This window comes from Mus caroli, chromosome 11, assembly GCF_900094665.2.
Source record: "Mus caroli chromosome 11, CAROLI_EIJ_v1.1, whole genome shotgun sequence".
NCBI lineage: Eukaryota > Metazoa > Chordata > Mammalia > Rodentia > Muridae > Mus > Mus caroli.
In genome coordinates this window covers 110,777,989-110,805,137 of record NC_034580.1, presented here as the reverse complement: position 1 = coordinate 110,805,137, position 27,149 = coordinate 110,777,989, and the positions used below count along the sequence as shown (strand labels likewise).

Genomic DNA, 27,149 nt, shown 5'->3' with positions numbered 1-27,149 from the left:
TTGAAAAGAAGTCTTAAAAACTGTGATGAGGATGTGGAAATGTAGTTCTCACAATTGATGGCTTCAGCTGGGGTACAAACAGGGAAGGACTCCATTTTCTTTAAGGGGATGGCCACTGGGAGTGTGACCATGTTCCAATGAGTGTAAGCTGTTTTCTTACTTACTTTCTGTCTGTCTCTTCCTCTCCTCCTCCCCCTCCTCCCCCTCCTCCTCCTCCTCCTCCTCCTTCTCCTCCTCCTCCTCCTCCTCCTTCTTCTTTCTCCTCTGCTTCCTCTTCTTCTTCTTTCTTCTCCTCCTCCTCTTTATCCCCCTCCTCTTCCTTCATTTTGCAGGAAAGGTCACAAGAGTGAGGGGCAGACTTGAGAAGACTGGGAAGTAAGCTTGGTCAGGGTTTATGATGTGAAATTCCCAAATCATCAATAAAAATATTTTTGGAAAAATGAACAAAACTGCCATATCAAGGCAATTTATAGAAGAGATGATTGATTTGGGCTTCTGTTTCCAAGGGATTAGATTCGATCATGGTAGGGAATCCTGACAGCAGGCAGGCAGCAGACACAGAACAGGTGAGAGCGCAAGTAGGGTGCAGAGAGAGGGGACTGGGAATGCCAGGAGGCTTTGAAACCTCAATGTGACATACTTCTTCCAGCAGTGCCATATCTCCTAAAGTTACCCAAGGAACATCATCTACTGGGAATTAAATGTCCAATGCCAGGTGTGCTGAGCACAGCCCACTAACACTTGAGCTGAGACTCTCAGCTGCTGGGTCCATCATTATAGCATAGAACCTTTCTGGATCTAATATCCAGAGTGCTCTACCCCTTAACCCAAGACCAGATTGTCCAGACTTCCCCACCACTGGTCTATGGACTTCCCTCCTTTGCCTCTGCTTGCCCTGCACAGTTCCCTGGCCTCCTCGTTCCTACTGAGTGACCCAGCTCTGGCATTAACTGATGCCTCTTGTGCTGAGTAACTGACAGCAGGAAACACCCACACTATAAAAGGAAGCTTATGAGTAAGACACTCAGAGGCAACCTGGACAAACAGAGCGAGTCAGCTGAGATCTCCAGGGCTTTGGGTATCCCGCTAAGATTTGGATTTGCTGCTGGCTGTTCATCAAGGGGTGCAGCAAAGTGGGAAGGCAGGACCATGTGGCTGTCCCCAGCTCTGTTTCTTCTCAGTTTTCCAGGTATGTTCAGCTAGGGCCTGGGGGGCTTGGGACTGCAGGTGTAGAGTGGCAATAGAGGGCTCTGTCCCAGGTTTAAGGAGAGCTGCCACCTTCAGGGAAATGTGGGGTGGCTCTGTAGCTTCATTCAGCAAAAGGACCCTGGGCTCTACACTGTGCCAGGCATGGGTCAGGACCTGGGGACGTGAAGGGAAAGGAGAAATGGAGGTGACCATTAAAGGAGATTCCAGATGCTCTTGTAGGTGAGACATGCAGGAAGAAGCACAAGAAAGAAGAGCTCAGGGGAAGGAGCTGGTACCACTGAGGGAGCTACAGAAAGCCCTCCTGAGCCCACTCCTTCCATACCTCAGAAGGAAGCAGATCTTTACAGCCCTTGCAGCAAGCAGAACATACACTCCGGGGAGAGGGCATGGCTTGGGGAGAGGACTTACAGGCTTAGAGCAGCTGCCACACCCATGCAAAGGGTGTGGACAGGTCACTGAAGGGACACTAGCTAAATGTGAGTTTGCAACTGCAAAATGGTAAAACGAGGGACAATTGCGGGTGCCTGTACCACTGGGCTTGCGTCTGAGATCCAGGCCCCCAGTTAGCTGCCTGCACTCTAAACCTCAACGCCGGGCTTTCCTAGACACCAAGCAGGCCAGGAGTGAGCTCTGCCATGTCTTGCACACATGCAGAGCAATGCTCACTAGTATACTCAAAGGCTGCACATCTACACACAGTCCGTACATCTACACACTCTGTCTGTACCTCCAGGATCACCTGCTCACATTCACACTCTTTGATTGTTTGGTTGGTTAGTTTTGGGAAGTTTTGTTTGTTTGTTGTTTTGTGGGGTTTGGTGGGGATGGGTTTTTTGGTTTGGGGGGGTCTGTTTTGTTTTTTTTAGTTTTTTAACAATGGAAACAAAAACACACCTAAAAGTGAAGCTTTTGGAAAAAACATTTGTTCTTCCCTGTCTTTTATTGGTCCTCAAATTTGACCTTGGCCTCCCCAGGCCTTGTGTTTCACAGCTGAGCCTCTGAAGGCACCCTTGTTGACAAGTTTCATCTGAGAGGATATTCACAGAGTCCCTCGTGGGTATGGGCTGATTGTAGCTGTAAACTTTCACAAAGGACTTGATCTTGGTTCTCTTGGCGATCTTCTTTTTGCCCATGGCAGCTGTCACTTTTAGTGGTCAATTCTAGTCACCAGGGCATGTCTATAAGTACCATCTGATGTGTGTCCATCATCAATGTTCCTCATGATGACAGCTTTGCATCCTGAGTAACATCTAGCCAGGACCGGCACCACTTTCCCCGGTTTTGTGAACTTGCCCATTTCGACAGCAAGCAGCCAGCAGAAAGGAGTATTCACACTCTTAAGAAGCCATAAGCTGAGACCATTCACAAAAAGGATTTTATTCTTTTGGTTTATTATATATGTATGGGTGTTCTACCTGTATGTATGTAAGTGTACATACCATGTGTGTGCTTGGTACCTATAGAATCTAGAAAAAGGTTATTGGATCCCCTGGAACTGGAGTTATGGATGGTTGCAAATACCATGTTAGAGCTGGGAATTGAGCCTGGGTGCTCTACTAGAACAGCCAGTACCCTTTTTGTTTGTTTGTTTGTTTTGTTTTGGGGGGATTGTTTGTTTTTGTTTTTATTTTTGTTTCTGTTTTCGAGACAGGGTTTTTCTGTGTAGTCATGGCTGTCCTGGAACTCACTCTGTAGACCAGGCTGGCCTCAAACTCAGAAATCTGCCTGCCTCTGCCTCCCAAGTGCTGGGATTAAAGGTGTGCACCACCACCCAGAAAGCAGCCAGTACTCTTAACCTATCTCTCTAGACACCCACCCTCCTTTTTTTGAGATAGGGTCTTATTGTATAGCCCTGACTAGCCTGGAGCTCACAATGTAGACCAGGCTGGCTTCAAACTCCTAGAGATCCTCCTGCCTCTGCCTTCCTAATTCTGGAATTAGAGGCATATGCCACTATACCCACTTCATTAGGTAAATTTTTAAAATAATCTAATACTAACGTGCTTTGGACATCTTTCCTGTCATTGTTTAGACATTGCTCTTTACTTTTTATGCTATTGCTCTATCAGAACTTCCCAGTCTAATTCCCTATTAATGGTCTTTGAATTTTCCAGGTGTTTACTGTTACATCCATACTAAGGCTAATGCCCCATGTTCCACTGTCTGTATTAATCCTAGGACTGGAATAAGTGTGTGTGTGCATGAGCACAGAGCATAGATTCTTTACAGAATAACCAACAACTTTAGTGGTGCCCACCATGAACTAGAAACTGAGCAAGACCTTGGGGCTGGGGATGGAGGGAAAATAAGCACAGAACCTCTGTGCTTTGAGAGTGAGAAACGTATCTAGGGTTAGGGAAAGAGATAGGCACCTGAAATCAATTGCTCAGGCTCCAGATAAGAGGCCAGGGGGCCAACAGGAGGAGGGAGGCAGCTCCAAGAAGGGGATAAAGCACCAGGTAGAAACCTGGCCTGGAGGGGTTGGGGAGGGTGGCTGGGATGAGGGCTGTCCAGGAAGGACTAAGTCCACAGCCTTAAGAGGACACACTGGGGTTAGGGGAAAAGAAAGCACAGGTGGCCACAGAGGAGCAAACAAGGTCTGACTCTAATGAGAAACTAAAACCAGTTTGCAGTAAGACATGCATGCCAGAAATGAAGTTTTTAAAGTCACTCTGGGCAGGGGAGTAGCTGACATTCTGGTGCTGCTGAAGAGACAGGCTCAGTACGGTCCCAGCAGCTATCTGAATGCACTGGGCTTTCCTGAATGTTCCTGCCATGATCCAAGTACCAGATGGAGGTCATGTCTAGCCAAATAGCCCCCAATGCCCAGCATTAGTGGCTTACATGTGTTTTTAATAGCCAGTATGTGATTATAGCGTGGCAGCTGTGCAAAGAGGGAAGTGAGGCTCAGAGAAGTTAAGTAACTTACCCAGGGTTTCTCAACAATGCCATGGTAGATGTGTCCATCTGCCAGCAAAGCCCACACTCTCTCTGCTCAGTCGTGATGTCGCTTGCACTGTGGCAGCAGAGGTGTAGAGAAGATGGTTTGGATTGGCATCTCCAAGGTGGGGCTGGCTGAACTGATCACCTAGCACTTGCCAAGGGGAGGTGAGGAGAGGCCAGTATAGATGTTAAATCTCCAACTAGGCTCCTGATGGAGTGTGCTTAGTGCTTTTAAGGTTGGATCTCCGGTGGCTGCCATAACAAGCGACCAAAAGCTCAGTGCCCCAGAACAACACAACTTTATCTTACTGTTCCAAGATCAAGAGTCCAGAATAGTCTCACTGGCCAAGGCTGAGTCCCTTCTGGAGTCTGGAGAACAATCCATTTCCTGGATTCATCCAAAAGCGCTGATATGTCTGTTGGCTCATGGCCTTGCCTCCTCTTCAAGGCCAGCAGCAGCATGCCTGCCTTCAAACCTAAGCCAATTTCAACATCAGGATGTGTAGAATAATCCAGGACAATTGTATCTCAATATCTCTAGTCACACCTACAAACGTCTTTATTCTTTCTCTTTTTAAAACTACAGACAGGGATGTGCACATCAAAGGGTCTTCTCTGCTATTTTCTTTGGTGTGTAGTGTGTGCTACAGAGCTTGTGTGGAGGTCAGAGGACAGCTTTGTGGGGTCAGTTTTCTCTTTCCACACAGGTGCATTGTGGGGATTGAACTCAGGTTTGCAAATTTGTGCTTTTACTCATGTATCCACCTCACCCACCTCCCTCTGTCTGTGTGAGGCCACATAGTACCAGGTTGGGTGTTAGGCATCAGTAGCCAGTACTTGGTAGGCAGAGACAGGAAGATTTCTGTGAACTGGAGGCCAGCCTGGTCTATGTAGTGAGTCCCAGGCTATTCAGAGCTACATAGACCTTGTAAGGAAGAAAGAAAGAAAGAAAGAAAGAAAGAAAGAAAGAAAGAAAGAAAGAAAGAAAGAAATAGAGGGAGGGAGGGAGGGAGGGAGGAAGGAAGGAAGGAAGGAAGGAAGGAAGGAAGGAAGGAAGAAAGAAAGAAAGAAAGAAAGAAAGAAAGAAAGAGGAAGGAAGAAAGGAAGGAAAAAAGAAAAAAGACAGGAAGGAAGAAAGAAAAGAAAAGAAAAGAAAAGAAAAGAAAAGAAAAGAAAAGAAAAGAAAAGAAAAGAAAAGAAAAATGTTAACAGTCTGTGAGGAAGGGTTATTCTATCAACCATAGATACAGAACTCAAATAAAACTAAATTAACTCTAAGGAGAAAGTCCCATGAGTGGGGAGGCGGTGATACTGTGCAAACCTGCCCCATTCACAGAGGCCAAACCCCAAGGCTGAGCTATGGTCAAGAAAGGTCCCCACCACAGCCCTCTATCTCTTTGTCTGCATCCAAGTGACTGAGAACAAAAAGTTACTATAAGGAAAGAGTGTATCTGTGTTTAGCCAATTTTACTGAGTCACCCCACAGACCAGCAGGATACACATTCCACATAGACATTCTCCAGTCTATTTTTGGCTCTGGTTTTTCCATCCCCTGTTAGAGAGAGAAAGCAGCAGAGTGGGCTCTGTGGAAGAGGTGGTGATATGTGGTGGGTACTCGGAATAGTGGCCTAGACCCAAGGGGAACATTTGGGTTACAAATGTCACTTGGAACCTCGTATGATGCATTAATTAGAACCACAGGCATGGGCCATTCCCTCTGTGGAGGCAAGAAGGCTAGCGAGAGAGTCCTGGGTGGGATGCTTGTGGTCACACTGACTGGATGTAGAGACGCTTAGGAGACACACATCTGGGTATACCTGTGAGGATATTTCCTCAGACATAAGTGAGGAGGAGAGATGACCCTGAATGTGGGTGGCACCATGCCATGGAGTGGGAGTCTGGACTGAATATATTCATGAGAAAGCAGGCTGAGACTTCATCTCTGTTTCCTGACGGCAGACGCAATGTGACTGGCCACCTCATCTGCCCACCACCACACTGCCCACACCACCCCTGCCATGATGCATGCTTCCCATCCATCATGAATCTGAATTTAAATTTAAAAAACAAAAAGCTGCTTCCTCCTTAAGTTGCCTGTCAGGCTTTTGTCACATCCAGGAAGAAAGTGACCCAGGTCCTGGATTCCCCCAACTGCCTGTAGAACCAGCTCACAGTAGCTCACAGCTACTCATCTCAGCTCCATGCTCACTGATACCCTGATGTCGGTCACAGTGGGGACATTTACATCCCAGAGACTGGCGGATGTTACTAAACAAAACATTTTTTAACCTAGATAGAAGGTTGTTAAACATTTATCAGCATGCCACTAATTACTCTAAGATCTGAAGAGGATGGCAGGGAGGAAGAGGTCACAGTGTGGAGTAGTCACAGAAGGAGACCATCAGAAAAGAATTGTGGCAAGAGGACATGGAAAATAGGAAAGGAAATCAGAAGTGTCACATGATGCAGGAGGCCTGGGAAGATAGAGTCTGGAGAGTCCAGGACACAGTCATGAAGGGGTTAATGGAAATAGATGTGAGGATTCATCAAGTGGGTCAGGCTGGCTGGAATACCGGGACCCTTATCTAATTCTTTGGACACTGGCTTGACTCAGAGGAGTAGAAGCCATGCCCTGACATTGTGTTTTTCAGGCTGCCTCTCCATCCAAGGCCCAGCATTGGTGAGGGGTCCAGAGCAGGGGTCAGTGACTGTGCGATGTCGCTATAGCTCAAGATGGCAAACCTACAAGAAGTGGTGGTGCCGGGGAGCAAGCTGGAGCACTTGCAGGGTCCTCATCCGATCCACTGGGTCAGAGAAAGAAACGAAGAGTGGCCGGCTGTCCATCAGGGACAATCAGAAAAATAACTCATTCCAGGTTACCATGGAGATGCTCAGGCAAAATGACACGGACACTTACTGGTGTGGTATTGAAAAGTTTGGAACTGACCGTGGGACCAGAGTTAAAGTGAACGTCTACTCAGGTAAGCACTTTCCCTTGGGTACCACAAGGCCCTGGCACTCAGGGCTAAAAAGGCTATAAAGAAAGGATTGAAAGCCTAGAAGGCAGGTAGGCAGGCAGGCAGTGGGGCGAGATCGTGCAGGCAGGAGGGAGAGCGGGAGGGAGGGAGGAAGGGAGGGAGGGAGGGAGGGAGGGAGGGAGGGAGGAAGGAAGGAAGGAAGGAAGGAAGGAAGGAAGGAAGGAAGGAAGGAAGGAAGGAAGGAAGGAAGACAGATGGAACAAGGCAGTAACAGACGTAAGGAACACCTTTACCAACGTCAGCCCCTGAGGTTTCTCCAAGGACTCCCACCGACATGTGTCCTGACTGGCAGATGTTGGTGTGGAACTAGGGCTTAGAAATCTCCCTCTGGAACCCATGACCTAGCCCTGCTGTCCTGGAGATACACAGCCCTGGAAACTCCCATTCTTCCACTGGAGGCTTACGTAGGTCACAGATGCCTGAAGAAGTCCTCAGCCCATCAGACTGAGAAGTTTCTAGTGGATGCTTCAAAGAGAAAGCTATTAAATCAGAAACAGAGACCCCCCTGATTCTTCCCGCTTCTCCCTGCCTCAGCCTCAGTGAGGGACTCCAGGACCTTCTGTTGGCGCCTGAGGAGAAGCCTACCCCACTTCCACCCATCTAGCCATATGCAGACCTTCTTCAGTCCAGCAGCCACACTGACTCCTGAGAGGGCAGCAGAGATGGTAGGGCTGAAACCAGTGAGAGAGACACAGAAGTTGCCTCCTGAGGGAAGTGAAGTTCAGAAAGGTTGACCCTAATAGGACTTCCCCAGGACTACCACTGAAGGGAAGCTGAGAAGATCTGTGGGGGCAGAAAGGGGGTTGATTAAGATATAGAGGCAAAAGACGAAGTGGCCAAAAAATGTGCCTCATGTGGAGCTTTGAGTGTCCAAGGGGATAGGGGACACCAGCTTGTATGGTGATCGTGGCTGGTCAGAGGACTGTTAGGACTGGAATTATCCAGAGTTCTTCTCAGCTGCCAAGCATGATTAAAACCTAGAGCCTTTGTGTGGATGGTTTACTGGGTCAAGAAGTAGCTCAAAAGATGGCTATAACCCAGAGATGAACTCAGGAATCCATGACCCAGCCGCCCACTGCAAGACACCCCAGAGCTTCCTCATGGTGACATTTCCTTCCTCATAGTCCTTCATGATTTAACTAGCATTGTCCCTTATTGCTCACTGACCTCCAGGAGTCCTTTGCCATTTATCATCCTGGTCACTAAACACTTGTTTCTGAGATCATCTCTCCTTGAGCCTTACTCAGTTACTATCTAATGGCAAGGAACAGAGATTCTTGCCTCTAATCAAAGCAAGAGGAAAGAGATTGTGGTGTGTCTACTCCTCCAGAATAAACTACGGTCAATATCTCCCTGTCATATCTCCTATTAATAACAATGACGGAGGAGATGAGTTATGGGCAGTCAGACAGCTCGATAGCAGTCAAAGGACTGTATCAAAGAGACAAGGCTTCCTAATCCAGGAGAAGAAAGATCTGCTGATGTGTTGGACAGTTTTAAGTCAACTTGACACAAGTTAGACCCACTGCAGATGGAACCTCAATTAAGAAAAATGTCGCTAGACTGGCCTGAAGACAAACCTGTAGAGCATTTCCTTAATTAGTGATTGATAGGCGAAGGCCCAGCACATTGTCATCCCTGGGCTGGTAGTCCTGGGTTCTATAAGAAAGCAGGCTGAGCAAGCCAGTAAGCAACACTCCTCCATGGCCTTGGCATCAGCTTCTGCCTCCAGGTTCCTGCCCTGTTTGAGTTCCTGTCCTGGCTTCCTTCAGTGATGGACATGGAAGTGTAAGCCAAATAAACTCCTCCCAACTTGTTTGGGTCATAGTGCTTCATCGTAATAGGAGCTCTGACTAAGACACCTGATGAAGGCCGGTTGGATTGGGATACCTTTGTGAGCCATGCATGAACTATTCCCCAATCTGTGTCATAACCTATGGCCATTTTTGTTTATGTCTAGTGGGTAAAGATACCACGTCGACTTCTAACCAACGTCCCTGGCCCACTGTGGACAGCAGTACAGACATAGTGTCTTCTGACTTGCAGAAAAGGTGAGTCCTGAGGTCTTTTCTCTGCCCTTATGATGGTTTGTATATGCTTGGCCCAGGGGGTGGCACTATTTAGAGGTGTGGCCTTGGAGTAGGTGTGTCACTGTGGGCGTGGGCTTTAAGACCCTATTCCTAGCTTCATGGAAGTAGTCTTCCATTAGCAGCCTTCAGATGAAGATGTAGAACTCTCAGCTCTGCCTGCACCCTTCCTGCCTGGATGCTGCCATGCTCCTGCCTCGATGATAATAAATGGACTGAACTTTTGAACCTGTGAACCCAATTAAATGTTGTCCTTATAAGAGTTGCCTTGGTCCTGGTGTCTCTTCACAGCAGTAAAACCCTAACTATGGCACTCCTCTACACAGGTTCCTCCTATGGGGATGCCAAGCCTGAAGACTCCTACCCATGCGCTATCACTAGGAGCTAGTGATTGTCATAGTCCAGACTCAAGGTTCCAAGCCACCTCTGTCCCTGGCACTTCCCACCCATTGTGGTCCCCATTCCAGCCCCACCAGGAAACTAATCTGCAGAGCTGTCCATCATTACCCAGCCAATTGGTCAAAAATGCCCTGGCAGCATTGTGACTGCCAAGGGAGAGACAAGGACCCCCATATCATCATGAGAACAGGGCAGAGACAATGATTTGCTAACTTGGAGCCAGTGTTGAGGGCAGAGTAAGCAAACACAACCTAGATATAGAGAGCTTCAGGTTTCTGCTGGGTTGAGGGATATTATGGGAAAGGAGAGCCCCAGAAGATAAAATTAGAATAAGGGGACAGGCCCTATCAAGGCCACCTGGAGACACCGAGATGCCCTCATGGTTGGGTGGACCTTGGAGAAGGTCCCTGGGGGAATCTTCCAAGTAGGGTGTGATGAGCTAGCTCTTGACTTCCGTGTCTTGGAGGATAGGGTATAATGGGGCTCAAGGGCATGAGACCCTAACAGCTGTGTCTTTGTCACAGGACCTATTACATGCTCCTGGTATTTCTGAAGGTGCCTGCCTTGCTCATCTTGGTTGGTGCTGTCCTCTGGCTGAAGAGGTCAACTCAGAAGGTCCCTGAGGAACAGTGGAGACACACTCTCTGTAGCGATTTGGACTCTGAACTTCTAGCTAAAGACATTTCTCCTTAGACTGATGAATAAGCAGAGCCTTCCCATTCTGGACTCTCATTCCAGAGGAGACCACGACCAGGGAAGAAATGTCCTTAAATCCTCGGTGGGCAGTGACCAAGGCTGGTGCCTGGAAGGCTAGTCCAGGCATGAGCTACACTCTGCACAGCGTGGAGCTACAACTCAGGATCTTCCTGAGGTATCATCTCAGCTGCATGACCAGCACCTCGCTCTCTCTTTGTATCTTCATCAGCCCTACCCCATCTACCCACCATGGTCAGCCCAGGGTGAGAATCGATGAAACACAGCCCAAGCTGCAGAAAGACAGCTGTGTGTGCCCTGCTGGAAAAGCTTGTGCAGAGCCTGGGACAGAAGCACAGAGAAGCAGAAGAGACCAGTGGGGTGGCTCGGTCACCTATCCTACAACTCTGTCATAGGAAACTCTGTGAAAGCAGAGCAAGCGTTCATTCTCCATTTTCTGGACACTGAGCCCGCCCCTAGCGTGCACTTCTGAGGAAAGGAGAGGACTAAAACCTGCCTGACAGGCCCAGGGTCTGGATTGCAGAGAACTTGGGAATCCATGACTTAGCCAGCAGGAGTGTTTTGCTCCAGGGGTCAGGGGCAGAAGGCTGCACAGCCTTAAATAGATCTCCGGACGACACAGACTGGAGGCATGTGGGCTTTAAGCAAAGGTTAGCCAGGAGAGGGCAGCAGAGAGCTCAGGAGGCAGAGAGAGCTATGTCTTCCCACCTGGATCCTCCCCGTGGCCCACACTGCATACAGCTGCACTGCAGAGGAAGTCAGGCGAAGGGTAGCTCATAGAGTAACTACCAACAGCACCAGCCAGGACGGTAGACACCACGAGAATGGTCCCCTGCTCACAGGGTTATCTTTGACTGTAGTTGGCGCGTGGGGAAGAAACTTAACATGAACTCTGCCTTTTGCGAGATGCTTCCATTGCACAGCACAGCTGACGTGCACATTGCAAAGACATCATATCTCCAGAACAGCCTCATCTTGCAAGACTCAGACTCTAAGCCTACTGAGCAATGCCTCCCTTCCCCACCCCGACCCCCCAACACTACCTCACCTCACCTCACCAGGCCCTGGCTACCATCTAACGTTTTGCCTCTGGGAGTTTTGCTAATGCACCCGAGTAGAATCAAGAGGTGTCTGCCATTCTGGGGTTGCTTTGCCTTAGCATCAGTCACGTCCCCAAGGACCATCCACCTTCCAGTGGGTGACAGAATTCCTTTATGTTAAATGCTGAAAGGCATCCCACTGTGTGGATATACCACACTTTCTTCCTCTGCTCATTTACTCACAGGCGTTTTGTCTTTTCTTGGCCTTTGTGGATAATGTTACAGAGAACATGAGTGTATTGGTGATTGTGATGGTTAATCTTGATTGTTGATTTTGCTGGGTTCAGAATCACCTAGGAGACACACCTCCAAGCCTCTCTATGATGGTGCTTCCAAAGTTTAACTGAGGAGGGATGACCCACCCTGACTGTGAACACTCACCATCCCATAGCCTGGGATCTCAGACTGAATAAAAGGGAGGAAAGAGATAAAGCAAACTGAGCATCCATTTATCTGTCTCTCTTTCCTTCCTAAGAACAAAGTGTGGCTAGCCAGCTCTTGACTCTGGTGCTACAAATAGATCCATTCCAGCTGCCATGGGGTCCCCAACATGATGGACTGTAGCCCTTCCAACCATGAGCCAACACAAACCTTCCTGCCTTCCTTCAGTCTCTTTTCTCAGGTGTTTTGTCACAGCAGTGACACAAGTAATTAGCATGTATACCCAAGAGTATTGCTGGGTCACATGACAATCCTCATTGTAATCTTTTGGAATGATCTCTGTATCCTTTTCTGCAATGGCTACAATGTTTTATATTCCCACCAACAGGATGTAAACATTCCAAGTTCCCCACATTCTTCATCTGCATTTACTGTTTTCTGTCTGCTTATTTGTGATTACAACCCTTCTCCAGGTGGTTTAATTTATATTATTTCCCTGATAATTGGAGATGTTGGGCATCTTGCTACATCCTTACCGTTCAAGTCCTTTGTCCATTAAAAACAATTTTTTTTTACTTTAATTTGTATTCTTTAATTATGTGCATCTGCGTGTAGCTTTGTGCCATTGACGTAGTACTTGTGAGGGTCATAAGAGGGCATCAGATCCCCTGGGACTGGAGTGACAGATGGCGGTGAGTCACCTAATTTGTGTGCTGGGAATTCAACCTAGTTCTTCTGCTAGAGCAGTGGGTGTTGTTAACTGAGGAGCTGTCTCTCCCACTTGCTTTGTCTGCTTTTTAGCCAGATTGTTTTTCTATATATTCTAGATATAATCTCTCCTCAGATATACTATTTTTAAACATTCTCTCCCATTCTGTAACTATTCTTTTTTTTTTTTTACAGCCAAGATGAGGAAACTTATTGAGTGTTTTCAGTTTTGCACATTGCAGTTGCAATGCAGTCTACTTTAGCTACACAATACATTTTATTGTTGGGCAAAAGAGAGAAGGAGCCTATTTTTCCTGAAGCAAAGGACAGAAGAAATCACATAAGAGGAAATTTCCCCTTATAATTAGATGGCACCATTTAGTTTTGGGAACTAGCCAGACCGTAAGCTCAAGAGTCTTAAGCAATAAAATTATTTTTATTTTATTTTTTATTAGGTATTTTCTTCATTTACATTTCAAATGCTATCCTGAAAGTCCCCTATACCCTCCCCCCACCCCACCCTGCTCCCCAACCCACCCACTCCTGCTTCCTGGCCCTGGCCTTCCCTTTATATACGGGGGGATTATATATTGGGGCATATAATCTTTGCAAGACTAAGGGCCTCTCCTCCCAATAATGACTGGCTAGGTCATCTTCTGCTACATATGCAGCTAGAGACATGAGCTCTGGGGTTACCAGTTAGTTCATATTGTTGTTCCTTCTATAGGGTTGCATTCCATTGGGGGCCCTGTGTTCCATCCAATAGATGACTGTGAGCATCCACTTCTGTATTTGCCAGGCACTGGCATAGCTTCGTGTAACTATTCTTTATACTCTATGAAGAGTGTTGCTCAGTGACCCCAGGGTCATAAAAGCTAGCCCTGCCCCTCACCACCTGTAGCACTCAGGAAAGTGGGCCCTGCACTTTGCCTGGGCAACACAGTGGAGCTGGTCCTGATGGCAAAGGCACCAGTGAGCCAGCTCAAAAGTACGGATGCAGGAGAACTGGCCCATCCCATTGCCAGCTGTAGCACTTGGGAGAATGGCCCTGCACCTTGACTAGGCAACACAGTGGAGCTGGCTCTGGCGGTGTGGGTATGGGTGAGTCAGCTCAGAGGGCATGAGAGTGAGAGACCTGACCCTGCCTTCTGCCAATGATAGCATTGGGTAGCCTAGCCAGAGCATTCCTGGAGAACTTGCCCTGGTGGCTCAGATAAAGGAGAGCTGTCAGGCTATTCAGGTTAGCTACCACCCAGGTCCAGATCCATGGCTCTGAGTAAACCCACCCCAAAATCTACATCATCTGTGAACTGTTGGAGCATGGGAAATGGCCAGTCCTGCTGACCCAAAGCTGCAGGATCTCCATGACACAGGGCAACAACAGAGTAAGCAGGAGAAGTCCCAGTGAGGATCCAATATTGATAGTGTCACAGAAGCCAGAGACCTCAACCAGACCAATGACTCGTAATGAACATCTAAAAGTAAAGAAGGTGGACAGAGGGATACAGTGTGGGACAGACACACTGTGAGACACACTGTGAGACACACTGCGACACACCACAGCGTCCACGATGAAATATTTTCTCTGTATTGTTTGTTTTGTTTATTTGTTTGTGTGTTTTTTACTTTGGGGGGAGGTTATAAGGGTGGAGGGTGGATCCAAGGGGGTGGGGAGATCAGTGGGACTGGAGTGCATGATGCACAACTCACAAAGAATCAATAAAAATTTAAAGAAAATTAAAGGAGTGTTGCTCAGAGGCTGGAAAGATGTAACTGTGATTAAGATCATTGGCCTCTTCCAGAGGACCCAGGTTCAATTCCCAGCATCCCAGAGGACCCAGGTTCAATTCCCAGCATCTACATGGAAGCTCACAACTGTCTGACATCCTTACACAGACATAAATGCAGGCAAAATACCAATGCACATAAAATAAAAATAAATCATTAAGAAATGTAAAAAGAGTGTTCCTCTTTTGTCTATATATGAAGTTGTGGATAATTTATGGCAGGGCAAACATGACTTGAAACAAGCTGGCTGTGAGAGTTGGGTAAGGACTTCACTTTCTATGAGAAGATTAAAGCATATTCACATGAGTGTAAAATAGACTGTCACATCCCAAACTAACAACATTGTTTCTGTTACGTGAATAAATATTTTTCCTTTTCTTTTTGTGGGTTGGTTGGTTGTATGTTTATGCCAGACTCTCACATATCTCAGGCTGGCCTTGAATTCACTATGTAGCTGAGGATGGCCTTGAACTCATGATCCCTGCCTCCACCTCAAAACTGCTGGAACAACAGATGTGGTTTCTTCGTGTGCAGTTTTATGTGGTGCGGGGTATTCAACCCAGACATAGCACTCTACCAACTACATCCCAACCTGTTTTCTAGCTATATTTTAAAATCTTTTTGACAATTTTATACATGTATACAGTGTACTATCACGTTCAATCCCACTGCCTTCTCCCATTCTCATCTCAATCTTGCAACTTCTACTTTCAAGTCTTATGGGGTTTGTTTTTTTTTTTTTGGGGGGGGGGTAGGAAGGAGTCTTGTGCAGGTGGCCACAGTTGCTCTGTGATCATGATGGCAACATCTACATCATGCCAGAGGACAGTATTTCACAGTATTCCTTTCATGGTTTGAATATGCTTGACCCAGGGAGTAGCACTATTTGGAGGTGTGGCCTCATTGGAGTGGTTGTAGCCTTGTTGGAGTGTGTATGGACTTGTTGAAGTAGGTGTGTTAATGTGGGTGTGGGCTTTAAGACCCTGACCTACCTGCCTGGAAGCCAGTCTTCTCCTGTTTGCCTTCTGAAGCAAGATGTAGAACTCCCAGCTCCTCCAGCACCATGCCTGCCTGGATGCTGCCATGCTTCCCTACATGAAGATAATAAGGTTGTGTTTTATAAGAGTTGTCTTGGTCATGGTGTCTGTTCACAACAGTCAACCCTAACTAAGCCATCCTCCCATCCTTCAAGTCTTGCACTCTCTGCAGCCAGTCTTCTTCAGTGTTCCCTGGGCCTTGGAGGGGGTGACACGGATGTGGTGTTTATGGATGAGCACCCACGGTCACTCATTCTCAGCACTTGGACCCGGGAGGAGGTTCTTCTTCTCCGACCAAGGCCAAGGGCGGCACTTGTCCCTGTATACAAACACAAAGATTTAGAAAGCAGTTTGACTATGTGTCTGTTTGGCAAAATACCAGAGTGCTTCTGAGCAAGGGTACAATACTAGGCTGTCACTCTTTCCCAGGTAGTGGGCCTGAAATTCAAGCAGATAGTGGTTGGCTACTGTTAAGGCCTAGGTGAAATGTTTAGGTTTAGGTAATGGTTGCCTGTCTAGTCTACCACTTTGTGCTGTTACTAACATTACTAGAAAACTTTCTCATATGTTGTTTCTGCTGTTCACCAGGAGGCTCTGCGCTTTGGTGTTCTTGGAAACCAATCACAACAGAAGTCACTTAGAACTGCTTTGTATAGTCAGCCACAGTAAGCTTGGACATGAACCAACCACCAGGCAGCAATTCCTGCACCTGGGTATGAGCTTTTAAGGTCTTTGCTTTTATAAGTTGTCCCTGGGATGGACCCCCAACATAAGAGGGACCTCTGCACCAATAAAAGAATCTATATGGAATAAGACTTCCACTTTGAGTAGGGGTCGAGTAAAGTTTATCTCCCTGGGAACTCTTTCTGTCCTACTTGGCAGAAAGAGACATGTATGTTGGTAACTGACATCCTGGTTGGTATGTTAAGACATGAATGTTAGACAAGGCAAGTTCCCTGCCACCACTGAATACCCCAACCAACGGAATCAGGATAAGTGTACAACAAAGGCATGTTTCTAAGGAAACCACCATCCCTAAATCCTGATTGGTGGAATCACTTGGCACAGATGGTTGTAGATTTGGGACTTAAAAGCCCTGTAGGATCTTAACTTAAGGATGCAGTTCAGATCAAGGACGCAGTTCAGCTCCCGAGTCTGGGCTGCATCCCTGATGGATCAGTGTTGGGATGTGATGTTCAAGAAGCCATCCCTATTTGACCAAGATTGGTGTCTGAGTGGTTTGGGTGGTGATTCCCAGACCCCACCAGTTACGCTCAAAACAGCCATGCCGCTCTTACATTAGTGAGTCCGTCTTGCCTGACAGGTTGATATTGTAATATTCAGAGCTTACATTGGGTAAGACCACTGATCTTCCCCCTGGGTAAGTCTCCCCATAGCTAGCCTACATAGCACTTTCCTGCACTACTAGCTTCTAAGGAGAAGCTTCCAGCTTTATTCTTCTGTGACCTATAATTGCATTGTGTGATGTCTTCAGCAATAAGGTAAACCATCTATAGTTTAACACTCACTTTTTATTTTGTGTTTCTGAGTGTTTTCTCTCTCTCTCTCTCTCTCTCTATATATATATATATATATATATATATATATATATATATATATATATATATAGAGAGAGAGAGAGATATGCCTCATGCATGCCTGGTGTTACAGAAGCAAAATGTGGGTACCCTAGTCCTTGGAACTGGAACTACAGATGGTTCTGAGCTGCCATGTGCGTGCTGGGAACTTGCAGGTCCTCTGCAAGAGCAGGTAGCACTCTTAATTGCTGAGTCATCTCTCCAGCCCCCCAGTTATATTTTAACCGTTTCTCATCTGTTCATGTTCCTACTTTGCTCATAGGTAGACGATTTTGAATCTACCACATTAAGCTCCCCTCCTTGAAGAGCCTCCTGGTTCGGACATTTGACTCAGGGCAGCCACCACTTCCTCTATGTTCTCACTGTTGACTATGCAGGACTTGAAGCCAGTCTAGTTGGGGCCTTTGTGGGTGGGCTGATGCAAGTTCCTTCCTGTTCTCTGCCCGTCGCCATCATTACCTTCGTGCTAACACTGTCTCCTCCTAGTTCCCAGGAAGTACACTGCACACCGTCATCACACTCAGCCCCAGTGACTTCCAAGGAAGAGATGAACCATCTCTTCTAAAACGTTCCATGAGGCACTCTTTCCACATCTCCCTTGAACTGTTGTGGCCTGGTTCAGACTCATAGGGTCACCTTTAAACAAACCAATGATAAGATGAGTGTGAGCACCTCGCAACCAGGTGCAGAATCCTCTGCCAAGTCACTGTCTGAGTGTGGCAGTTGGGCAGGAGGCTCCTGAGCAAGCTTTGCTGGAACTCTGCTCTGCTCTTGGACCTCTCACATATTGCCTCTTAGTCTGTGTGGGCACAACAGCCCCTCACTCTCTCATCCTGTCTCAACAGGGATCCATCATGAGAGCCCAGGGTTCACACTAAAGCATCCCTCTCCTGCATAAAACTGATAGTGTGCAGGTGGCATTTTTTTGTGAGTGTGAGTTCTCTGTAGGATGCAGTCTTGGAAATTTGACCTTTCAGCTCAGCCTCTCAGCTCAATCTCCAGGACAAGGTAATGTTTCTCTCTTCAACAAAAGGTTCTGTGAGGGGACTGATTCTTCATAGAGGAAGCCTAGATGATCACTGCGTTCCAGATGCATGTGACAAACCCAGTAGCTATATTCCTGCCAATGTATCAATAATCCATCAATAAATAACTAAATAACTAACAAAAGAAGGAAGGAAAGAAGGAAGGAAAGAAAGAAGGAAGGAAGGAAGGAAGGAAGGAAGGAAGGAAGGAAGGAAGGAAGGAATATTGTATTATTTGGCTGCCAATTTATCCCTTAAAACATCAGGGAACAGGCATTTCTCCGGTGTTAACTCGGGTCCCCTCTCTGACTCTGGGGAGGATACATCTTAATCTCAGGGTATCCTCGGGTAGCATCAGCCAAAGGAAGATTGAGTGCTGCTGGCACAGGGTTAGAAGGAAGTGACAGAAATCCCACCAGTCACAGCTTAAAGTCCCTGTCAAGAGGTCCCTGCGTACAGCTGTGGCACCCAGTGTGACCCCTTGACAAAGCTGTTTGGCTGGACCTCCACCTTGGATATTACTCTTTTTAACTTTATGTCTTTATTTTGTGTATGTGGATATTTTGCCTGCACGTATGTATGTGTACCATGTAAGTGCCTGGGGCCCACGTAGGTCAGAATAGGGTATCAGACCCCTGAACCTGGAGTTACAGATAGCCGTGAACCACCATGTAAGTTCTGGGAATTAAACCCAGGTCCTCCGCAAGAACAGCCAGTGCTCTTAACCACTGAGCCATCTATCCAGCCCTTTGGACATTAATCTTATCCATCAGTCACTGGGCCACTTATCTGGGTTATCAGAGATGCAGCAAGATGCCACATGTCATAGATTCAATTATGTAGGAGAGAGGACACTCTAATGTGTCTTTTAGTGATGTGCCCCTGTCGTGAGCCACTGTCTGCTTCCTACAATAACTAGTGCTGGAAAATTCCCAACATATAGACTTGCCAGGATAACAGAAAATCAACACTGCCCTTCTTCCGACTCTGACACACAGAGACACCACAGGACAGCTAAGAGCAGTGAATACCGTTTCATAGTTAATCCCACAGAGCAACTATGGGGAGAGAGGGTCCCACACAAAGTGTTCCCCACCCACCTAAAAAATATACGAAACCTTCACCTTGAAGACTTTATGGAAGGACAGTTTCCTGACTACAAAGAGGGGACAGGCTAACCAGAGACAGTAGGAAGCTGTGACTGGAATCCAGGAGAATAGCATGCTTGCTGGAGCATACACAGACAGCCATGTGCATTCTTCCTATCATGAAACCAAGACATATTTCTACCCACTGCTTCTGCTTCTAGGACATCCTCCTGTCTATACCTCCCACCTCACAGGAGCAGTGTTAACATTACAGCCTTGCACCCCTGCGTCCAGCTTTTTAACATGGCTTCTGGGGGTTAAACTCAAAACAGAGGCAAGCACTTTTACCCCCCCCCCCCCAGTCAACTCGTACCCTCCAGGCTTTTTATAGTTCATTTCTATAGAAGCACGTGAGCACTCTTCTTTGTGGCAGCCACCACCAGAAGTTCATTGTTGGGGACAAGAAGTGGGAGGAAGGAGGGGAAGCCCAGGAGCAGGAAACTTGTTTATGTCCTCACTTCCCCATCCCCAGGGCTATGGCACTGGCGGGGGGGTCTTGCAGGTAGTTGGTAAACACAAGCTAAATACAGAAAGGAGGGAATGGGGGAAGATGGGCATGATAGAGAATGGGAGAAAAGGCACGTTAACTAAGAGGTTTGTTTATTGTTTGTTCATTGAGATAGGGCCTCACTCTTTAGTCCTGGCTGGCCTCAAACCTGCAGCAATCCTCCTGTCTCAACTTCCAAAGTGTTAGGAGGGCGGATGCACAGGGGTGAGTCTTTGCTAATTATAGCTAATTATAATTAAGTCAGCAGCATAGAGTTTCAAAGATATAAAAATGGTGTTTTAGGTCTCGCAGAGTGGGGTGTGGCTCAGCTTTTCTTTAATTATTTCCAGGCACTGGAGCTTATTTCTTTTACTTTATTTTATGTGTCTGACTGTTTGCTTGTGTGAATGTCTGTTGCCGCACTGTGCAGCACCCACAGAGGGCAGAAGAGGGTGTCAGCTCCCCTGGGACTGGAGTTACAGGTGGTTGTGAGTCTCCATGTGGATACTCTTAGTAACTGGCTGTGTCTCTAGCCTCTTCTCCATTTTTTTTTCTACAATGATTATTCCTCAATCGTTCCCAACATTAAAAATACATTCCCAGCGCCTTCAAAATTATTTACAAACAAAAATCCAAGCAGGTTCACGCCTCTCCAGTTGTTCTCAGCACTCCCCACTTTCTGTCTTCTGAGGGTCATGCACACTCCTCCTCCATGGACATACAAACTTCACATCTTTTCTTCTTTTCATCTTTCACTGGTCTCTTCTATTTATGAGACTCTGTTCAACATTCGAGAGTTACTTTCAGGAAGCCACCATGGTGCCTGCTCACCTCTACATCAGCAGGAGGCCTGTCCCCCTGCTCACTGGCTCCTCAGCCAAGAATAAGTTTGAACTCCTGATCCCAAGTCCTGAGATTACAAGCATGTGCCACCATACCCAGCACCTGGCTGGCTTTATCCCTGCAGTTGAAGGTATTTCTTCATACAGTTTTGACATCCAAGCATAGCTGATCTCCAGGTCCCTTTGAGACTCTGTCTCCATTTAAAACTAAAACCTATGTATTGGTGGGAAGAAGGAAGGGATGGATGGAAGGAAAGAGGGAGGGAAGTCACTCCTATAAATAGGATGTTTGGGGGGTCAATGATCCTTCTTGGTGCCCCCACTAAACTGTGTCCATGGATTCTGCCACTCCCATTCATCACTTTCCTGCCCAGGCAGTCGAGAACTCTGGATTTGACAGTTTCTTGGGTTTCAGAAGTACATTGTGGGCTCTGCTGAGCTGCGTGGTCCAGATTTGTAGGGTCTAATCCAAAGGAAGCTTGGACAGGCAGCAAGGAAACTGCACGTGAGTGAGTCCAGGTCTGGAAGAGAGTCTGGGTGACAGCAAGGACCAATGCTGGGACACTGGGCATTGCGTGTGACAAGGACCAATGTGGGGCCTCTGGGCATTGTGTTCCCACGCCTAATTCTTAGATAGCCTTAAAAAATAGAGTTCTTCCTTAGTCTGTAGGAAGCCCTAGCTTCTATCCCCAGCACCAGTTAAAACTGGGTATGATGGCACACGCCTGTAATCCCAGCACTTGAAAGGTGGAGGCAGGAGGATCAGGAGTTCAAAGCCATCCTTTGCTACCTGGAAAGTTTGAGGCCAGCCTGGGGTACATGAGATCCTATATTAAAATAAAATAAAATATCTGTGCATCTTCTTGCCTCACTGTCTATCACTCTGTCCCCTGTTTTTCTATACCCACCACAGGGACAGTGACTGACCTTCCCTTGGGCAGGCTGCAATCAATGGAAAACTTCAAGAATCAGGATGAGATAACAGAGCACAGCAAAGGAAACGCACGATCAGGAAGTTTCGGGTTCTCTTTCCACATCAAGGGGAGGGCAAGGGAGTGGAGTGCCAGGCAAGGGTTTTTGTCCTTCCTCTTAATTCAAGCTCTTCCCCTTCACAGTCGCAAGACACAGAAAATGCAAAATTCTCTGCCCCTGCTGGACAGCTAGAGCAAGACATGTGTGATTCTAGCAGTGGCCACCGGGTGGAGACATGTGGCTGTCCAATCCCTCAGTTATGATCCAAGGTGGAATCAGCTCCCCAAACCACTGGGGCAGCCCAGTGTCTTAGTTAGGGTTTTATTGCTGTGAACAGACACCATGACCAAGGCAAGTCTTATAAGGACAACATTTAATTGGGGCTGGCTTACAGGTTCAGAGGTTCAGTCCATTATCATCAAGGCGGGGGAGCATGGCAGCATCCAGGCAGGCATGGTGCAGGAGGAGCTGAGAGTTCTCCATCTTCATCTGAAGGCTGCTAGCAGAAGGCTGGCTTCCAGGCAGCTAGGAGGAGGGTCTTAAAGCCCATGCCCACAGTGACACACCTGCTCCAACAAGGCCACACCTTCTAATAGTGCCACTGCAGGGACTGAGCATATATAAACCATCACACCCAGTGAGTGCAAAGTCAACAAACAAGGCAATGTGTTCCTCAGACCATTTCCTCCTTCCTTCCTTCCTTCCTTCCTTCCTTCCTTCCTTCCTTCCTTCCTTCCTCCCTCCCCTTGGATAGGTCTATTTATATACTCTAGTCTGACCTTGAACTTGCCATCCTGCCTTGAGGTTATGGTTTAAAACTTTGGGTCTTTACAATAATTTTGGACAGATGGATGAGGACTAACTTAACATACATTCCATCAGGTTCTGTCAGTGAGCATAATTAATTAATATTAATTAATTTTTTTAAAGGAGAGGGGGTATGGATGGCTTTGCAACTGCTCTTCCTGTGGTCTTACCCACCACTGAGCCTGGTTCAGGGATTCCTGAATTTAGCTAAGAATTTAAAGGGGTGGGCGTGTAGCTCAGTGGTAGAACACTTACCCAGCATAGTCATGTGGTGGATTATTATGGGGTGGTGCTGCCATTCTTACATGAGAATGTAGAATGATCTCTGAGATGGTTGTAGCCTGAAACACTGAGGGGTGGGAAAGGGGGGCTCAGAATGGGAAGCCTGGCATCCACGTGGCCGAGGGAGCAAGAACACGAGGACCACATCTACGTGAATATGTCCAAAATGGCCGGGTAGAGTCACAAGCCACAGAACCACATCTAGTCAACGACAGACCACATATGTGATGTTGGACCTCAAAGAATGTCATGAGATGACAATTATTCCCTCGTGACGCCAGAGCTGCCTAACATTGTTGCTGAAACCATTACTTGCGGGTGTATAGTGTGGTATAAATGAACACACCTACAGCTTTGCCAGGAATATAAAACTATAGTGTGTGGGGTGGGGGTGTTGGAGACAGGCCTCTGTTGTGAGAGTTTGCCTAGCATGCTCCAAGTCCTGTCCACAAACTCATTTCTCAGAGCCTGTCCTCACTGTTGGGTGACATAGCATTGAATCTTTCCATACTTTGAAGGTCCTCTCTCAAACTCACTTTAAAACTGTTTTTATTGTTTAGTTTGTTTTCAGAGACACGGACTCACTCTGTAGCCTACACCTCACTATGTAGCCCAGGATAACCTCAGACCCTCTGAGGTCCTTCTGTCTGGGACCACAGGTGTGAGCCACCACAGAGGGACTCGGGGATGAATTTAATTGACACTGTGATGGCATTGGAAGGTGGACATTCTACAAGCTGACAGCTGAGCCTTCAGTTCACAGGCCTTGAGGACACTCGGCTTCTCTCTGAGGGCTTGTCTCCTCATGGCTGAGCCAAGTCCTCCCTGGGGCCCACCTTGTTCAGGGGCTGCCTATGACACCACTGCCCATGGGACCCCATCTCTAGCTGGGCCCATTGACCAGCAGCCGTTCTACTCAAGCTCAGAGCTTGTAGTTGCAGTCGCCGGTCATAGTGTCTTTCATTTCTTTATTTTTCACTTGTTTACTTTACATCCAGCTCATTGCCTCCTCTCCGTCATCCCCTCCCACAATCTTTCTCCCCATCCCCATATCCTTCTCCTCTGAGTGGGTGGGGCCCCCAGGTATCTCCCCACCCTGGCATCCTCTCCCACTGAAACCAGACAAGGCAGCCCAGCTAGAAGAACATATCCCACATACAGGCAAAAGCTTTTGGGTTAGGGCCCCCCTGCCCCGGCTCCAGTTGTTTGGGGCCTACATGAAGACCAAAGTGCATATATGCTCCATATGTGTGGGGAGGCCTAGGCCCAGCCTATGTATGTTCTTTGGTTGGTGGTTCAGTCTCTGAGAGCTCCAAAGGTCTATACTCGTGGGTAGGTAGGATTAACCTAAGCCCATCTTACCAGAAGCAATCTACAAATTCAGTGCAATCCCCATCACAATTCCAACACAATTTTTATAAACCTTGAAAGAGAAATTCTCAACTTCATATGGAAAAAAAAACCAAGATAACAAAAACAATTCTCAACAATAAAGGAACTTCTGGGGTAATCACCATCCCTGATATCAAGCTGTACTACAGAGCATTAATGATAAAAAAAAAAACTGCATGGTATTGATACAGAGACAGACACACTGATCAATGGAATTGAATCTAAGAACCAGAAATAAACCTACACAGCTATAGACACTTGATTATTGATAAAGATGCCAAAACCATTCAATGGGTTATAGTGTCTTAAAGCAACACAGACCTTACATCTCTGGATCAAAATTCTTAAATCAAGATATTGATAGGCTGTTCCTCCTTCTGCCTCTAGGGGGCGTCCCCTCACCTACCTTTTCTCATTGCCAGCTGTCCCCTGAACTCCTTGGCTCATGGTCCGTATGTCCATCTTCAGAGCCAGTGTACTATCTTCACAGCTCCATTCCTCTCAGCAACAGCTAGCACAGGCTCTCTTCACACTCTTACACATAGCTGAAAATACCTTGATAATTCAGACTCTCTTTACACATGCGCACACACAGAGAGTCTCACATAAAATCCACATGCCATCACCTAGGTAAAGTGCCTTTTTTTTTTTAACTAGGCAAAGAATTTTATTAACCTTTTCCAAACTTTATTCCCACCCAGGCTTCTTCAACTTAATTTGCTGCAAAGAATGAACTAGGTATAAGTGAAAACTAGAAAGAGCTGCAGTGTCCGGGGGGGGGGGGCCTTGGGTTAAAAAACTATTAGAGATCTAGATTTTATCAGATCCATAATAAACAAAAAAAAATTTTTTTTTGAAAAAGCAGTCATGACATAAAATAGCAGTTCCTGTAACTTCTGCAAGGGTCACCTTCTTCAGAAGTTGCCTCAGTTCAGTTTGCCTCACTCTTAGGAGCCTCATCAGAATTCTCCACCAGATCTGGAACTTCATCCTCAGCATCCTCTCCAGGAGCAAGTGGTGCTTTTCCATCCACAGACTGCGCAGAGCTTCAGTCTGTCTCCTTAAACTACTCAGACTGCATGCACCAAGCTGGCTGAGGATGCTGGGAAGCATCTCTGTCTCGGCGTGGCCTATAATGGTGACAGCGTTTGCTGCCAGGGATGCCTGAACTTTTAGGTTGTTAAAATGGATCCCTGTTCCTTGGTTTGTAAACATGTCCACCTCTTCAGTACAAGAGATACTGTTTACCCCTAACTTCTTTAAGGAGAACGGCAGTTTTTATCATCTGCTGTGGCTGCTCTGTGAACCACCTTCTTTCCCACCGATGTGCACTTGTGCCTGAGTTCTTCCTGGTTCATCTTGTTGGAGTGAAAGTGGGACCTCAAGGGGGACTGAGGTTCATGCTAGGGGGTCTAGGGCAGACCAGCTGAGGTCAGGTGCACACACACACACACATACACACAGAGAGAAAGACACACATGGGGGTGCAAGATGGCAGCTAGAGGGGGTAAAGTACCCTTTTTTTTTAAGATTTATTTATTTATTATATGTAAGTACACTGTAGCTGTCTTCAGACACTCCAGAAGAGGGAGTCAGATCTCATTACAGATGGTTGTGAGCCACCATGTGGTTGCTGGGATTTGAACTCTGGACCTTCAGAAGAGCAGTCGGGTGCTCTTACCCACTGAGCCATCTCACCAGCCCCGTAAAGTACCTTTTAAGTAAAATATATTCATAGGTTCTGGGGATTGGGACAAGGACATCTTTCAGCTCATTATTCTGCCAGGTGCAATTGGCTGGCAGCCTGGATGGATAGAAATACTCCAAACCCCCTCTGTCGTTGGGCTTCTATTGCTGTGATAAAACACCATGACCAAAAGCAACTTGGGGAGGAAAGGGTTTATTTCACATACACTCTCTTACCACAAACCATCACCGAGGGAAGTCACAGTGGGAACTCAGGAGCCTGAAGGCAGGAGCTGATGCAGAGGCCATAGAGAAGTGCCACTTAGTGACTGGCTCAGCCTGCTTTATTATAGAACCCAGGACCAGTCACTCAGGAATGGCTCCACCCACGGTGAACTGAACCTTACTTACGTCAATCATCAGTCAAGTAAATGTACACAGGCTTGCCCACAGACCAGTCGGGTGGGAGCATTTTCTCAATTTAAGTTCCCTCTTCCCAAATGATCAAGCTGACAGAGAGCTAGTTAGCACACTCTCCTTCTGGGGAGGGGGGTGTCTTTGCTAGAATGATATGAAGATATTGTGTTGAGCTAAACCGAGTCGATGGGAAAAGAGCCTATTGGGTACAATATGGAACGTGTTCCAGAGAGGGCGCAAGATATCATAGGGTGAGAGAGTAAGGAAGGTGAGGATTAACAGGAAGGTCGGGAAGGTTACATAAGCTGTGTTGAAGCAATGGTCCTCCACCACAAAGGTCAATATTAAAGGTGGAGCCAGTGTGAGGCTGAACAGACAGCTTCTGGGCTGATGTCGCCCTGCAAGGCTGTGGTTCTTTGTGCAAGGTCATCATGACTTGTGCAAGCCTGTGGTTTGGACAGAGTCTTTGGTGACAGTTATTGTCATCATGTAAATATCCATGATGATCCTCTTTTGTGGATGTCTCTACTTTGACCATTCCATCTGAACAGATATGAATTTTAACCCCTGTTGTGCAGTAGGGCCAGGTGAAACTGAGGCAGGAGGATAGATAGCAAGTTCAAGGCCTGCTTGAGTTACAGGATGAGTTCAAGGTCAACCTGGGCAGTTTAACAATACACCAGTCTCTAAATAAAACAGTAAAAAGGGGATTAGAATCAGGGACATAGCTGAGTGGCAGGGCACTTGGTTAGCATCCTTGAGTTCATACCTACCTTCTGTCCTCGCCACCTCCCCCCTCAGAATAAAAACAAATAATAATAATAAAAATAAAAATAAAACACCTCTTGTGGAAGCTGTAGTGTGTTGCCATGTGTCCCACAGTATACCATTTTGTCCACATTTCTTTACTTGCAAATACTCACTGCAATGAGTCATTGGTCTGATTTGAGGCTTCTAGCTTCTGCTACACTATCAATACCTCACCAGGATTTCTCAGGGAAATAATAGGGATTAGGACATAGATTACTGGGTAACTGTGTTATCTCAAGAATAGGCATGTTGGTAGCAGGGCGTGGTGGCACATGCTTT

At 46.9% G+C, this 27,149-nt stretch overlaps 1 protein-coding gene and 1 pseudogene across 1 annotated transcript; one reads left to right on the top strand and one right to left on the bottom strand.

Annotated features, from left to right (window-relative positions):
- Positions 1-1,011: 1,011 nt before the first annotated feature.
- LOC110306092 (CMRF35-like molecule 7) lies at positions 1,012-11,327 on the top strand. Its single transcript, XM_021178277.1, has 4 exons — positions 1,012-1,189; positions 6,804-7,133; positions 9,151-9,241; positions 10,201-11,327. Exons 1-4 carry the CDS (start codon positions 1,012-1,014, stop codon positions 10,367-10,369), a joined length of 768 nt encoding a protein of 255 aa, XP_021033936.1. The 3' UTR covers positions 10,370-11,327.
- Positions 11,328-24,888: 13,561 nt separating this feature from the next.
- Positions 24,889-25,890, bottom strand: LOC110304578 (annotated as a pseudogene).
- Between the last annotated feature and the right edge of the window lie 1,259 nt (positions 25,891-27,149).